The sequence below is a fragment of the Balaenoptera borealis genome (assembly GCF_965194805.1).
Source record: "Balaenoptera borealis genome assembly, chromosome: 3".
Taxonomy (NCBI): Eukaryota; Metazoa; Chordata; class Mammalia; order Artiodactyla; family Balaenopteridae; genus Balaenoptera; species Balaenoptera borealis.
Genome location: NC_138866.1, coordinates 8,338,497 through 8,351,749, shown reverse-complemented (window position 1 = coordinate 8,351,749; position 13,253 = coordinate 8,338,497). Strand labels below are relative to the sequence as shown.

Below are 13,253 nucleotides of genomic sequence, written 5' to 3'. Positions count from 1 at the left end.
GGAGAAGGGCAGCTTCCTGTCTGGCCTGATCCCCGCTCTCTGACAGATAGTCTGCATGCGCTCACCTGAGTGATGCTTTCGCTGTGGGTGGGTCAGATGAAGATTCTGCCGATTTCCCCTAAAGAAGGGTGGTGCCGTCTCAGGGCAGCAGGAGGAAAGGGTACCCGCCAGGTAGGGGTGGGGTCAGTGGGGGGCTGCTGGAGAGGCAGAATCAGCCAACAATGTTGTTGGTCCAAGTTGAGGGTGGGTGTCATTCATCCGTCACTGAACAGGGATTTATCAGGCACGACTGTGCTCCTGACCTGGGCAAGGCTCTAGGAGTTCCACGATGAGAATAAACTCATCTGCTCCCCGCGCAGAGCTTCCAGGGGGACGCAGATGGGAACTGCATCTTGGGGTGGGTGCCCCCAAGGAAAGGATGTGGTCTTGGGGGTACTTGGGAGGGAAGGCTACAGTGGACAGGACCATTGGCTGAGATTCGAAGGATGAGGAGGTCTAATGGGAAAGCCCGGGCCCCCTCCCTGCAGGCCAGAGCATAGCTGCCTCTGCTGCCCCCTTAGGACGGATGTGCCTGATTCATCTGCAACCCATCTCATCTGCATCACCAGCGGGGGGACAAAAGGAGGTCACAGTTCTCCTATTTAAACTTTCAATTGTATTTTTAATAGAATATATGTTAATTGTCATTCTCATTTGTGCTTGTCATCATATCTCTTAATATATACTACATATGTTAATATACCATTTACTATAATAAACATATAGGAAGGACCCATATATAAATGCAGCCCTGGATGAAGTCTCACAAAGTGAACTCACCCCTGTAACCAGCAGCCCCATCAAGGATCTGCACGTGGCCTATCCTCAGCGCCCCCTGTTGGCCTCCTCCTGTTACTACAGCCCCAGATGACAACTGCCAGGTCCCCACCGAACTAAAGGACCAAGCTGTGTTACTGATGAAATGCCAAGCTCCTCTCAGCACGAGTCTGTCAAAGGCTGCTCTTCTCAGCCCAAGCAGGTGCTCGGAAGCACCCGTTGACACAGTCGTGGGCATCCTTTCAAAAGAAGCCATTGAGATTCAGAGGAAGCCACACATGGCGCTGCCTGAAAGTAGCCTCTCTGTGTGAATTCTCTGATGGTTCGTGTTCCCTTCAGATACTCTTTCTTTTTTACTCCTTCCTTCCCTCCCTCCCTCCCTCCCTCCCCTCTTTCTCGCTCCTTCTCCTTCCTTGCTCTCATCCCCACCTGGAGCGTGGCCCTCACCCGTCTGGCTCACCACTGTCTGCAGAGTCTAGGACTTAGGCCCCTAGTTAATCATCCCTAATACAAGTCAGACGGGCGGCTGAGTGAGGTGGACCCCGCTCTGCTCCCACCACCCCCCAGGGCAGTGCACATAGGCCCGGCCGGAGCGAGGCCCCTGGGGGTAGTGGCTGGTGCATCTCTGGGGCCCAGTACTGAGTCTGACCTGGGAGTCGGAGAGGCTGTGGGCAGAACGGGAAGCACCCTGGCTCCACAGTCGGACGCACCCGACTCTCAGCCCTGACCCCGGCACAGACGACTACAGTGGCCTTGACCTTTGCTTACCCATCTGAAATGGGGGTACCGTGGTATGCTCCAGCAGGATAGTTGAATGATTAAATGAGACTATTTTAAAATCTCTAGCACATTCCATGACCATAGCTGGGCCTCCATGCTGGTAGTAGTAGTAGTAGCTCAATAAATGTGTATTGAAGGAAGGCTTAACTGTTTAGTGCTCAATCATTCATGTACCATTAATAGAAACACGTTTATTATGGGCCTCATACTTGCCAGAGCCAACCCTGGGGCTTAAGTCGTGTCAGCCTCTGGATGGGTCTGGATGGGCCTGGATGGCCTGGACATTGGTCTTCTGGACTGTATCCAGGGCCAGGCCCTCCCTTTGAACAGCCCAACTCACCCCCGCCCGCGCACCTGAGTCTCAGGAATAAGGGGCTTTACAAACGCAAAGAGGAAACCCTGGTCCCTGGAGTGCAAACCAGCTGCTTCTTGTGCAGCAAAGCAAGGCCTTGGGAATTAGTCAATCTTCTGGGGAGTTTGTCCTTGTGCATTAGAAGCTCTGAAGCATCATACCCGCTGACTGGGAAGTTCTGTATCTGGGTCTGCCTAATAAATAAAAATGCACATGCAGGGCTTCCCTGGTGGCGCAGTGGTTAAGAATCCGCCTGCCAATGCAGGAGACATGGGTTCGAGCCCTGGTCCGGGAAGATCTCACATGCCATGGAGCAACTAAGCCCGTGTGCCACAACTACTGAACCTGCGCTCTAGAGCCCGCAAGCCACAACTGCTGAGCCCATGTGCCACAACTACTGAAGCCCGCGCGCCTAGAGCCCATGCTCCGCAACAAGAGAAGCCACCGCTATGAGAAGCCAGCGCACCGCAAAGAAGAGTAGCCCCCGCTCGCCACAACCAGAGAAAGCCCATGTGCAGCAACGAAGACCCAACACAGCCAAAAATAAAATAAATAAAATAATAAAAAATATAAAATAAAATAAAGATAAGCAACTGATATTAAAAAAAAATGCACGTGCAAGCATGTATGCATACCCAAGTGTATGTACAAGGATGTTTACCAGTACATTATTTATAATTCAAAATTCCTAAATCTCCAATTCTAGAGGAATGGTTAAATTATGGCTTGTATTTATGATAGAATATTATACAACTGTAAAACAGTATCTTGATAGGCTTTTAAATACAGGAATATAAAACCACATGTTTAAAAGTTCTCTCTCTCTCTCACTCACACACACACACACACACACACACACACACACACAGAGAAAAAGATTAGAAAGGAAGATGTGAACAGTGATTATCCCAAAGTCGTGATATTATGATTCTCTTTTTTTTCCTCCTCTTTTGTATTTTAATGTTCTATGCTGAGCTGATATTATTTTTACAATTAGAAGAATAAAGACATTTGACGATGTGTGCTGTCATGGAGGGCCTGGCATTTAGAGAGGGAGGGTCTGTAAGTCCCAGTGAGCTGCCACCTAGCCTTGAGATAGTCTGCTGAGCTGCTCGGGGCCTTAACCTCTTCGTCTGCAAAGTGGGCATGAGTGTCTGCCTCAGAAGGTTGCTGTGAATGCTAATTTTTCTAGGTGAAAATACGCACTGTCATTTATTTAAAAGACCCAAAGCAAAGCCCAGTTCGGGGCTGTATCTTCGAGGGGGCTGCTTTACCAGCCTGCTGCCCCTCCGCGGGCAGCCTCCCAGCTCCCGCGGGCTCTGCTTAATTCTCTCTCTCCTTCTTCCCAGCTGCCCATGATGGGAGGCGCCTTCATGGACTCGCCCAACGAGGACTTCAGCGCCGAGTACTCCCTCTTTAACTCCTCCACCAACGTGCACGCGGCCTCCAACGGCCAAGGTCAGCCAGAGGAGCCGCCAAGGTCGTCCAACGACGCCGTCCTGCTGTGGATCGCCATCATAGCGACGCTGGGGAACATTGTCGTGGTGGGGGTGGTGTATGCTTTCACCTTCTGAGCCGCGGGAGCTCCGGGACGCCCCCCCCCACCCCGCCCCCCGCGCTGGGCTCACAGCGGGGCACTGGCGCTGCTGGCCTTTGGCTGCACCCGCGTTCTAGAACCAGGAGTTCTGACCAGGTGCGCGGTCTCTCCAAGGGGAGCCACCATGCGTCTGGGATTTCCCCAAGCGGCCCTGATCTCAGATACTCCAGGCTGTGGTCCAGCTGATCCAGAAAATATGGGAGCCTGGGCTTCCAGCTTCCGGAGGCACGCCGGGGCAGAGCCTTCGAGGAGTAGACTGGGGAGGTCTTGAAACTGCATTCCACGAACATGAGACTAGAGGGAAGCCAGTCAGTTTAAAATACAGACGTGGTTGGATGATCCCTTGCTGGCACTAAATAATCACTTCTGTGTCTTGTTTTTCTGCCAGCTTACCTGAGGGCAAGGGCAGCCCTCAGAACTTGAGTGTTCCCACCCCAATCTGGTTTCCCAGTCAGCCCCTCGGAATATTGGTGGTGGTCACTTGAAGGGTCGTAGAACGTTCCTCATTTGACTTGGAAATGGCATCTTTGTTACCAGACACCTGGCCCCTTATGAAACCCAAGGATGGGGGATTCCTGGTGACGTGGATTTCAGGGGTGGTAGTGGTGGTGGTTTTTATCTGCTGGATGGACTTTCTCTTCTTTGCGAAAAGAGGAGAAGGTGCCTTTAAATATTAGATCTGCCCGGCAGTTAACTCTTTAGATCACCCACTGAAGATGCTCTTTTCTCCCTGAGAAATCACGGAATTTTAGGGATGTGGTGTGTGTACCTCATCGATTGGCGGGTGGGAGGGAGGGGGACGTGGTTTGCCTGTGGTCTCAGGGCATGTAAAGGCAGGGGTCAGAGCAGGAGGGACATTTCCTGACCATCAGTTCTGGGCTCTCTCTGCCCCAACTGAGTGCTGTCTTGAGCAGATTCCTGCCTTCTCAGCTGCCCTGGGGAGGATATCCAGAGGGTCTTGAAGTTGTGTGCAGGGTGGGCAGGGAGTTGAGACACCCACACTGTAAACTTGGTTTGGCCACCATGCACTCTTGCAGGTGTAAATGTGTTCTGCCTGAGTCAGTTTCCTTACAAGCTTAAAAGGCAGCGGCTGGGGGGCTGGCAAACCTGGGAGCCCCTCATCAGGACCAGAGCGCTGTTGGCCTTTGGCTGCACCCACGTGCTGGGGGGATCAGTATAGGAAAGGGCTCACTTTTCTTCATGGCGCAGTGCCCCTCTTCCCGAGACAGCCCTCCCTGTGCCCCCAAGAGTGGGAGGAGCTCAGACACGGGCTTGCTTGCCTACAAGCCAGGAGCGGCTTTCTTCTTGCTTCCTCCCTGCACTGTACAAAAGAAAATAGATGGCATAAACTCCTCCTCTGTGGTTGAGAAGCTTAAAAGACTGGTAAAGAAGCCCTCATGCATATCTGGGGACAATTGCAAAAAGGCTGAATTTGTCACTGTGGTCTCAGGAGAAATGAGTGTTTTTGATACGCAAAGGGACATCTTAACTGTCCAGAGGCAGCCCCTCGTCTGTGGGAGGTTGGCACCGAGCTGCCATGATAAGAGGATTACCAGCCCATGCTCCAGACAGCGCCAGCCGCCAGCTCTTATTGGCTGCATCTGTCACTGTCGCCTGGCGTCCATCCACACGTGCTTCAGTTCAAGCGGAGGTCATGAGCACAGACTGCTGGCGTGACCTTTGCGGAGCGGGAGAAGGGCTGTGGTACCTTTTGCCTGGACTCCTTCTGGAATGACTGACCGGGCCCTGTGGTCTGTAGGCAGGACCAGCCTGGAGGTGGGGCTGGGTGGTGGCCATTGTGGGCACATCATTCCAGCTGCTTCTCCAGCAAACTCCTCTCCGTCAAGGCCTGGCATCTGCCCCGTGAGCAAGGTCTTTCTTAGACACGTGGCTCTATGAGGGAACCCAAGGGGGGAACTCCAGAGCCAGGGTGGGGAGACAAGGTGTCTTCATGGGGGCCATCCAGCCCAAATACCCTGATTCTTTGCCTTCTGACTCCACATCCCCAGGGAGCCTGCAGCCCTGTAAGAGGCAGGTGGCAGCTCTCCGTTCTCAAATGGCCTGTGGAGATGGCTGTGGGAGAGAAGGTTCTATGTTTGATAACAGGGGGAGGAGTGGGGAAGGGAGAAAAGGTTGGCTTTTAGCTCTAAGGAGACCGCCAGCCTTCCGGGGCAGCCCTGGTGGGCCCCGTGTTTGCTGGGTGTTTCTGGGCACAGAGGTCTCCCCTATGAAGGTTTTGTTTTCCCTGACATGAAAACTGACATGTTGTCCGTTAAATTCAACTTTCAAGTCTTTCTTTTCAGTGTCAGGGCCATAGATGGTCAAGAGCTTTAAAGAGCTTCTTGTCTAAACTGTGCATCATACGGATCACAGTGACTTGCCCAGGGTCACCCCATCTCCATCTCTTGTTAATTTTTTTTCCACCTTCACTCAGATAACAACAGGGATCGATGCACATGTTAGATTTCTAGCCAGAGTGCACTGCCCTTTCCCTCCTGCTGCAGTTGGGGTTGTGTCTTTGATGTTAAGTAAAGGCCAAGAGATCTGACATCATCGCTTGCGTCTTGTGTCCAAGCCTTGTGCCAGATTCATAGGCACAGATTTAATCCTCACGGTTACCTTAGAGTATCATTGCTCCAACACGCAGATAAGGGACCAGAAGCTCCGAGGAATGGAATGACTTGCCCGAGGCCACACAGCAGGAAAGTGAGGCTCAGGCTGAACTTGAACCATCTGGTTTAAAACCAGGCTCTTTCCGGAACCCCATGCTGCCTTCAGTGGCTGGGTGGCACCTCTAGGGCACATTTAAACCAGGCCCTGAGAGGCCGTTTCCCGAGCTCCCGCGTCATGACGTGGCCCGAGCCGGCTCTGGCTTCTGCAGGTTGAAGTCTCTGACCATCCTTGGAATGGGGTATGCTTATCCCCCTCTCTCTGCCCAGGCTTTGGGGGTGGTGGTCCCTGTTGCCTGCCCCCCACTTTAAGTTGAACTCAAGTCTCTCTGCATGGCCAGAGAAGTTCCCCGAGACCAGCTTTCTCGGGACCCATGAAGAAGGCCCTGGCCCAGACCCGGAGCCCCACGGAGGGACCCACATGAGGAGTGAGGGTCACGCAGCCAGAACTGATAAGCAGAGTCGTGGGCTGGTCTGTGTTGCACGTTGGGCCCCAGTCCAGACTCAGGCTTCCGCTGAGCCCCAGGGTTCTCCCGAGCAGCTGGGGACAGCTGCTCCTCTCTCGGACCCCAGCCTGGGGCTCCCGTCCTGGCTTCTCCCAGGGGAGGCTGGCCCCTGAGCCCACCCTGGCTTGACGGGTCCGTGCTGAGGAAGGAGGGGCTTGCCTCTTTAGTAGCTGCTCCTCAGGGAAAGGGTCCTACCATGGCTGGAATGCCCCCTGCATGCCCCTCCATCTCCCTTCTGCAAGCGTGGGTGTCGCACACCTGTGTGCGTTTGCACTTCACCGCGCAGAGCAGCTCTTGCTTTATGAGGTTGTGAGTTGCAGTCCTTGGAGCTTTGGAGGAGAGGCCAGGCCAGGGGACACTTTAGCCGGGCATGTCCCAAGGGGATTCCGCCTCCTGTAGGCCTTGGGAGAGTCAGCCGCTCTGCCGGCCCCTCTGCTCTGTCATTGCTGCCCTTTCCATGGGATCAAGAGGCAAATGAGACTCCCTTGACCCCGTCTACCCCGCAGAGAAAGATGCTCATATTTCCTTTCAGGGGTCCCCCCGGAATCCGAGGGAGAAAAGCAGGGAGGACAGGCTAGTACCACTGGCCTCGAGACAGGCCATTTTCCAGCTTGTTCTGAATGGAAGGACTCGCTGCCCGCCAGCCCATTGGCATCTGTCGGAATCCCTCCCTGGAGACTGGAGACACTTGGCTGCCGTCTACACTGCTGCCCGATTCCTTCCAGACAAATGGTCCTCTCCTTCTGCAGGAACTTGACCTTCCCTCATTATTAGTAGTGATGTTATTAACAATGATTATTGCTGTCATGACATACCTTCCTTGTGCTGTGTGCTGTATGTATCTCATTTACTTCTCAAATCACCCCTCGGGGAGAGGAGTGAGGGTACAGAGAGGTGCACGGTAATTATTGTCACATTTTTCTGTTGAGAAAGCTGAGGCCAGGCTGTGTGCCCAAGAATCCACAACTGAGGAGCGGTGATTCAGACCCGGGTCTGCTGGCTCCGCGGGCTGGGCGGTTACCCTGCGTCTCTGTCTCCCTGCATCTGCACCCTCCATGATGAGCCCTCTGGGATGGACCAGCCCAGGATGGGCCTCTGAGGCTAGGCTGTTCTGGTCCTGGAGAAGGGATTTTGAGCGTACGTCCTAGAAAGGGGCAGGCAGCACTGCCCAGGTATTTATCAGTTGCAGAACCTCAGAGCAGCAAGAGGCTTTAGAGAGCATCTAGTCAGGACCTTAACTTTCGGGAGGTCAGCTGGGGCCACGTCATAAATTAGTGGAGAGCTGACAGGTCCCGGGATGGATACCTGGCCCAGGGCGCTGTGCATTCACTGGGGAACACGGGGCGGGGGGGCCCTGGATGGCCAGTCCCGGCCTTGGGACAGGCATCATGTTCTCTGCCAGTTGTCATCTGGCCCCCTTCACCCCTTTGACTGTCCCCAGAGCAAGTCCTGGGTGAGCTGGGCTGCCATGATGGAGATGCCCAAGGAGCTGTGCTTCTGGCCCAAGGGAGCAGTTGGAACCTGAACGTCCCGTGTTTGCCTGGCGCACCTGCTCCACAGGGCCCTGACGTCAGCCATGTGGTGAGAGGGTCACGATAGGGATGGAGGGGAGGCCGGGCGACTGAGCACTGAGAGCCCACAGGGGTGGAGTCTGTAATCTCCAAGCGGAAGAAGAAGCCGCTCCGGGAAACCCAGGTAATCAGAGTTCAGTGGTGGCCAGGTGTCCCCAGCAAGTCACTTCTGAGATCAGACCTTGAGCATTTTCTTTCCTTTTTTTTTTTTTTTTTTTTTTTGGATGGGAGGCTGGGGATGGACAGGGGACAAAACAGTGCAAACCATGGTGATTAAAGGTAGGAAAGTTCCCCCCAGAGTGAGAAAACAGCAGCTATCAGGAGTGCAATAGAATGGTCAAAAGTACCTAAAAAGGACTACATACATTTTGGAAAAGTCTGCATGGCTTGTTCTGAGTCTTGGTAAAAAGTCATACATTTTTTTTTTTTTTTTGTCAAGATAGAGAATAAAAGCAGAGAAAGCCCTTGGAGGGGTTGGTTGGGCTGCACAGTTCCCGGGATGTGTTGGGCACCTGCCTTTCCACCACCATGCACACTTGCACCTGCCCAGACGTCTCCAACCAGCTGTTTGATGAGGTCCATCGTCTGCTCCTGGGTCCTTTTGCAGGCTGACTTCCTGCATTCCCAGGAGGAGGTCTGAGACCCGTGCTGCCTTGGGAATAAATCCTGACAGATGTACGAGTCACCTTTGCAGGGAATTTGTGTGCCACAGCTACTGGGGGAATCCAGAGCCTTCCCTCCCCACCGAGCCCTCTCCTCCCTCCCCACCGAGCCCTCTCCTCCCTCTCCGCCTAGCCCTCTCCTCCCTCCCCGCCGAGCCCCCTCCTCCCTCCCCGCCGAGCCCTCTCCTCCCTCTAGTGCCGAGGTTGGGAAACCCAGGTTTAGGCCGTGCTATCTCTGACTCCAAAACTATGGGTATCTTCCAAATCTCCACCTTTCCCCATTTGTGAGTCATTTAATAAATCAAAGGTCTCCTGAGCTACAGAAGTGAACACGGCTGCTGACTCAAGTTCAAATAATTCCAGCCAAGGGCAGTGATCTGGAATCTAGCAAGTTGTTTGGAAATCCAAGTCCTCTCCCTTTCTATTGTCTTGGGCTTTCATGGGGAGTCACCCTGGATAGAGAACCGTACAAATTGGATATGGCAGTGGGGATGAACTTGTCCCACGTCCTCCCACCCAGTAACTGTGGGTCTCTGGGACCTTGAGGGACCTGGCTCCTCACCAATATATCTGAGAGATGCTTCTTGGGGAAAATCTTAGATAGGGTGGAGGTAGGGGAGCTGGTCCACAGCCTTTGGGCAAATCTACATCTTCTCTTGTTCTGACCTTTTCCCACCCTATTTCTCCCAGTTGAAAGCATACTAACACTCTTTCTACTATTTAAACTTTCTACTATTTAAAGTTTTAAACCTTATTCTTGTAACTAGCCGCAGTCCAGATGCCAATTCTTCATGCCGAGAGAATCGGAAATGTTTCTGTGTCTTACTAACGTTTGCATATTCAACTTGTAAGTGTAAGCAGTTTACTTAATAAAAAGGAATTTTAACTATTCTTGTAGTCCTTTGCTACCGAAGCCCCCAGGTTTCTGCGATGAGGTCACTAACTTTTACTACAGTGAAAAGGCTATTTCTTAATGTAGGGTTTCAATGTGCTCTTTTGATTCAGAATCTCTAACCTTAATGGATGTAAAAATGTGGCCGTGTGGAATCCTGTCCCTTTGACTCATGGCACTGCTGCTGTTGTCATCATTTTCTATTATGATAATTAAAAAAAGAAAAGAAAACTTTAACTCCTTTGTGTCTGAATCCAAGCTGTGCTTTGTCTAAAGGTTGCTGTCGACTCACCTTGGTGAGGCTTGGTGCCAGCGTTACCTCCATTCTTGTGCTCCTTCTGATAGGGACAGAGTAAAGGGACGAAGTAGATGATTAAATAGTTAATCCCACTAAGGGATCATAAGTAAAGGAAAAGGTATGGGAGCCCCCTGTAAGTTAATGATCGCTCAAGAAAGCAGGTTTGCTTAACCACAAAACCAAGCAGGCTTGCTTAGCAACAAAACCGTGCAACAGAAGTATGAGACTTGCCCCCAAAACAATAAAACAATGGTGGCAGGAGACCCACATCCTGCCCAGGGAGGTCCGTAAGTTAATGATCCCTAGGACACGCTTCTCTGCACACACTAAAAACAAAAATATAAGGAAAAGGTGACATTATACTGAAACCGTATGATTTACCGTATTTTAATGTAAGTCACCGCCTTTTTGCTCATTTCCATTGTGCCACGACAGTCCCAGTTTGACCATATAGGGGCAAGAAAACTCCCCCGCCCTACGTGGAGGAGGAGCTGATCATGGAAGCGTGACATCTACTCAAGAATGAGGAAGAAGGTGGTCTTCTCCTCCTCCCCACTTTTCCTTCGATTATAAAACTGTAGCCCACAAAGTTCTCAAGGCGGCACTCCCTTGCCCGCCCGCTTGTAAACCTCACAAGTGTCCTGTTCTAATAAATCACTTCTTACCTATCACTTTGCCTCTAGCTGACTTCTTTCTGTGCTGAGACAAAGAACCGGAGCTCCGGGCCTTCCCTGGTGGCACAGTGGTTAAGAATCCGCCTACCAATGCAGGGGACACGGGTTCGAGCCCTGGTCCGGGAAGATCCCACATGCCGCGGAGCAACTAAGCCCATGCGCCACAGCTACTGCGCTCTAGAGCCCGCGAGCCACACCTACTGAGCCCACGAGCCACAACTACTGAAGCCCACGCACCTAGAGCCCATGCTCCGCAACAAGAGAAACCACTGCAATGAGAAGCCCGCGCACGGCAACAAAGAGTAGCCCCCGCTCGCCGCAACTAGAGAAAGCCCGTGCACAGCAACGAAGACCCAACGCAGCCAAAAATAAATAAATAAATCAAAAAAAAAAATTAAAAAAAAAAAAGAACCGGAGCTCCTTGGAGCACCTCCTCCCCCAGACGCATTTCCGCAGTTTCACTTCTGCCCGCCTCTCCCAGGCAGAACAGATCCCTTCCCCCTTGTGCCCCTCACGCACCTCCCCGTCATCACACTGCCTGCAGCAAATCACAGAAGCTACACTCACTTACCCATCAGTTTTCCCCACCCTCTGAGTCATCTCTGAACAAAATTTATCTTACTCAACTTTTTAATCCCCTGCACCTGGCACAGTGCCAGGCTCATGGCAAACACAAAACAGACGTTCAGGGAATGAATGAATGAATGGTATCTGAAGGACCAGCCCAGTAAATTTCAACATTACGTGGTCCGGTGAGTGTGCAGTTATAGCTTTTTTCAGTCACTCACTGGTAACAGCAAACATGGCAGTGACTAGGTGTTCAGGGCACTTCTGAGCTCTTAACATGGATATTAACTCACTTGATCTCCACAGCAGTTGTATAAAGTAGGTACTATTGTTACCTTGCCGACTAAAAAAAAAATGCACAACCTAAAAGTTGCGAATTATGTTTTATTTGGCAGACAAAACTAAGGACTCAAGCCTGGAAGACAGCCTTTCAGATAGCTCTGAGGGACTTCTCCAAAGAGATAAGGGAGAAGCCAGGATATACAGGAGTTTTTGTAACAAAAAACAGGTAGTCTGACATCAAAAGATCACTGTTAATTAGAGAAAACCAGACATCTCAAGTTAATGAATTTAGAGCTTTTCTACGGATAGGAGGATGCAGGAGTCCGGTCTCACTGACGTCACCCCTCCGATATGCACCTTAACTATCTAGGGTCGGTATCTTGGTTTTCTTCCATCATGATTCCCCTTGGGGTGCGCGGCTGGGAGCAGCTGCAGGGGCTGCCGGCTTGATGGCTGCAATACCCGTTGTCTTCTGATACGGCAGGCCGTATTTTTCATCCATACTCTCCTTCCTGTTTTTACAAATGAGGAAACTGAGGCGTGGAACAGTTTCCTGCCCAAGGCTGTGTGGCGGAACCAGGACTGGAGCCCAGAACTGGCTCAGGGTCCATATTCTGAAGGCTGTACAATGCCTCTCAGTGTTTGCTGAGCATCGATTGTGTTGGAGGCCCCGTGCCAGGGGGCAGGGATGCTGCCCTGGAAAGTATTTTTTTTTTTTTTTTAATTAATAGCTACTCGATTTATTTATTTATTTATTTATTTATTTATTTATTTATTTATTTTTAGCTGTGTTGGGTCTTTGTCTCGTGCGAGGGCTTTCTCTAGTTGTGGCAAGTGGGGGCCACTCTTCATCGCGGTGCGCGTGCCTCTCACTATCACGGCCTCTCTTGTTGCGGAGCACAGGCTCCAGACGCGCAGGCTCAGTAGTCGTGGCTCACGGGCCCAGTTGCTCCGCGGCATGTGGGATCCTCCCAGACCAGGGCTCGAACCCGTGTCCCCTGCATTGGCAGGCGGATTCTCAACCACTGCGCCACCAGGGAAGCCCTGGAACACATTTTTGACGGGGAGAGAGGCACAAATAATGTCACTGTCAGGTATCACATACTGAAATGCTAGGGCACCGAGTGTTGGGTTCTGCACTAGGGTCCCTTATGAGGGGTCCATATCAGGCCCTAAAGGAGGCCCGCCATGATGGCCAGGACCACAGTGAAGCAAGGGATTGATCGGATCAGTGGCTTATAGAATAGTTAACAGCTAATGGGAGATTGGACCCAGAGCTCTGGGTCCCAACTGAGAACCTGGTTGTCCTAAAAGGTAGGAGGGTTCTACCCATGGGGCAGGTGCAGGAGGGGGCAGGCCAGTCAGAAGATTCATGGGTTGAGTACCAGGCTTTTATGACCAGAAAGCCTTGGGCTGCGAAGGTTTTCCCCTCCCCCAGCTATAGGCTTGGACTGGTTCCAGCTCTTCTAGTTCCATCAGGCCGGAAGATTCCGGTGCTCGGGGCTCCTAGAGCAGGGTCATTCTGGGCTGGGCAGATAACCGACATCTGCCACTCTCAGGTCCAGCTACCTAATTTGCAGGTCCCAC

General features: G+C 52.0%; 1 protein-coding gene and 1 long non-coding RNA gene across 2 annotated transcripts in view; one reads left to right on the top strand and one right to left on the bottom strand.

Moving 5' to 3' along the window:
• LOC309625287 (uncharacterized protein C14orf132) overlaps nt 1-7,534 on the top strand; it is a 48,113-nt gene extending 40,579 nt beyond the window's left edge. The window contains exon 2 of the mRNA XM_082384640.1: nt 3,298-7,534. Coding sequence (XP_082240766.1) covers nt 3,298-3,522 — 225 coding nt within the window. The 3' untranslated portion in view covers nt 3,523-7,534. The remainder of the gene's footprint in view (nt 1-3,297) is intronic.
• A 2,412-nt stretch (nt 7,535-9,946) lies between these two features.
• Nucleotides 9,947-12,182, bottom strand: LOC309625297. Its single transcript, XR_014242435.1, has 3 exons — nt 10,809-12,182; nt 10,138-10,183; nt 9,947-10,045 (listed from the first exon to the last, which is right to left on the bottom strand). It is a non-coding gene; the product is annotated as an uncharacterized lncRNA (long non-coding RNA).
• Between the last annotated feature and the right edge of the window lie 1,071 nt (nt 12,183-13,253).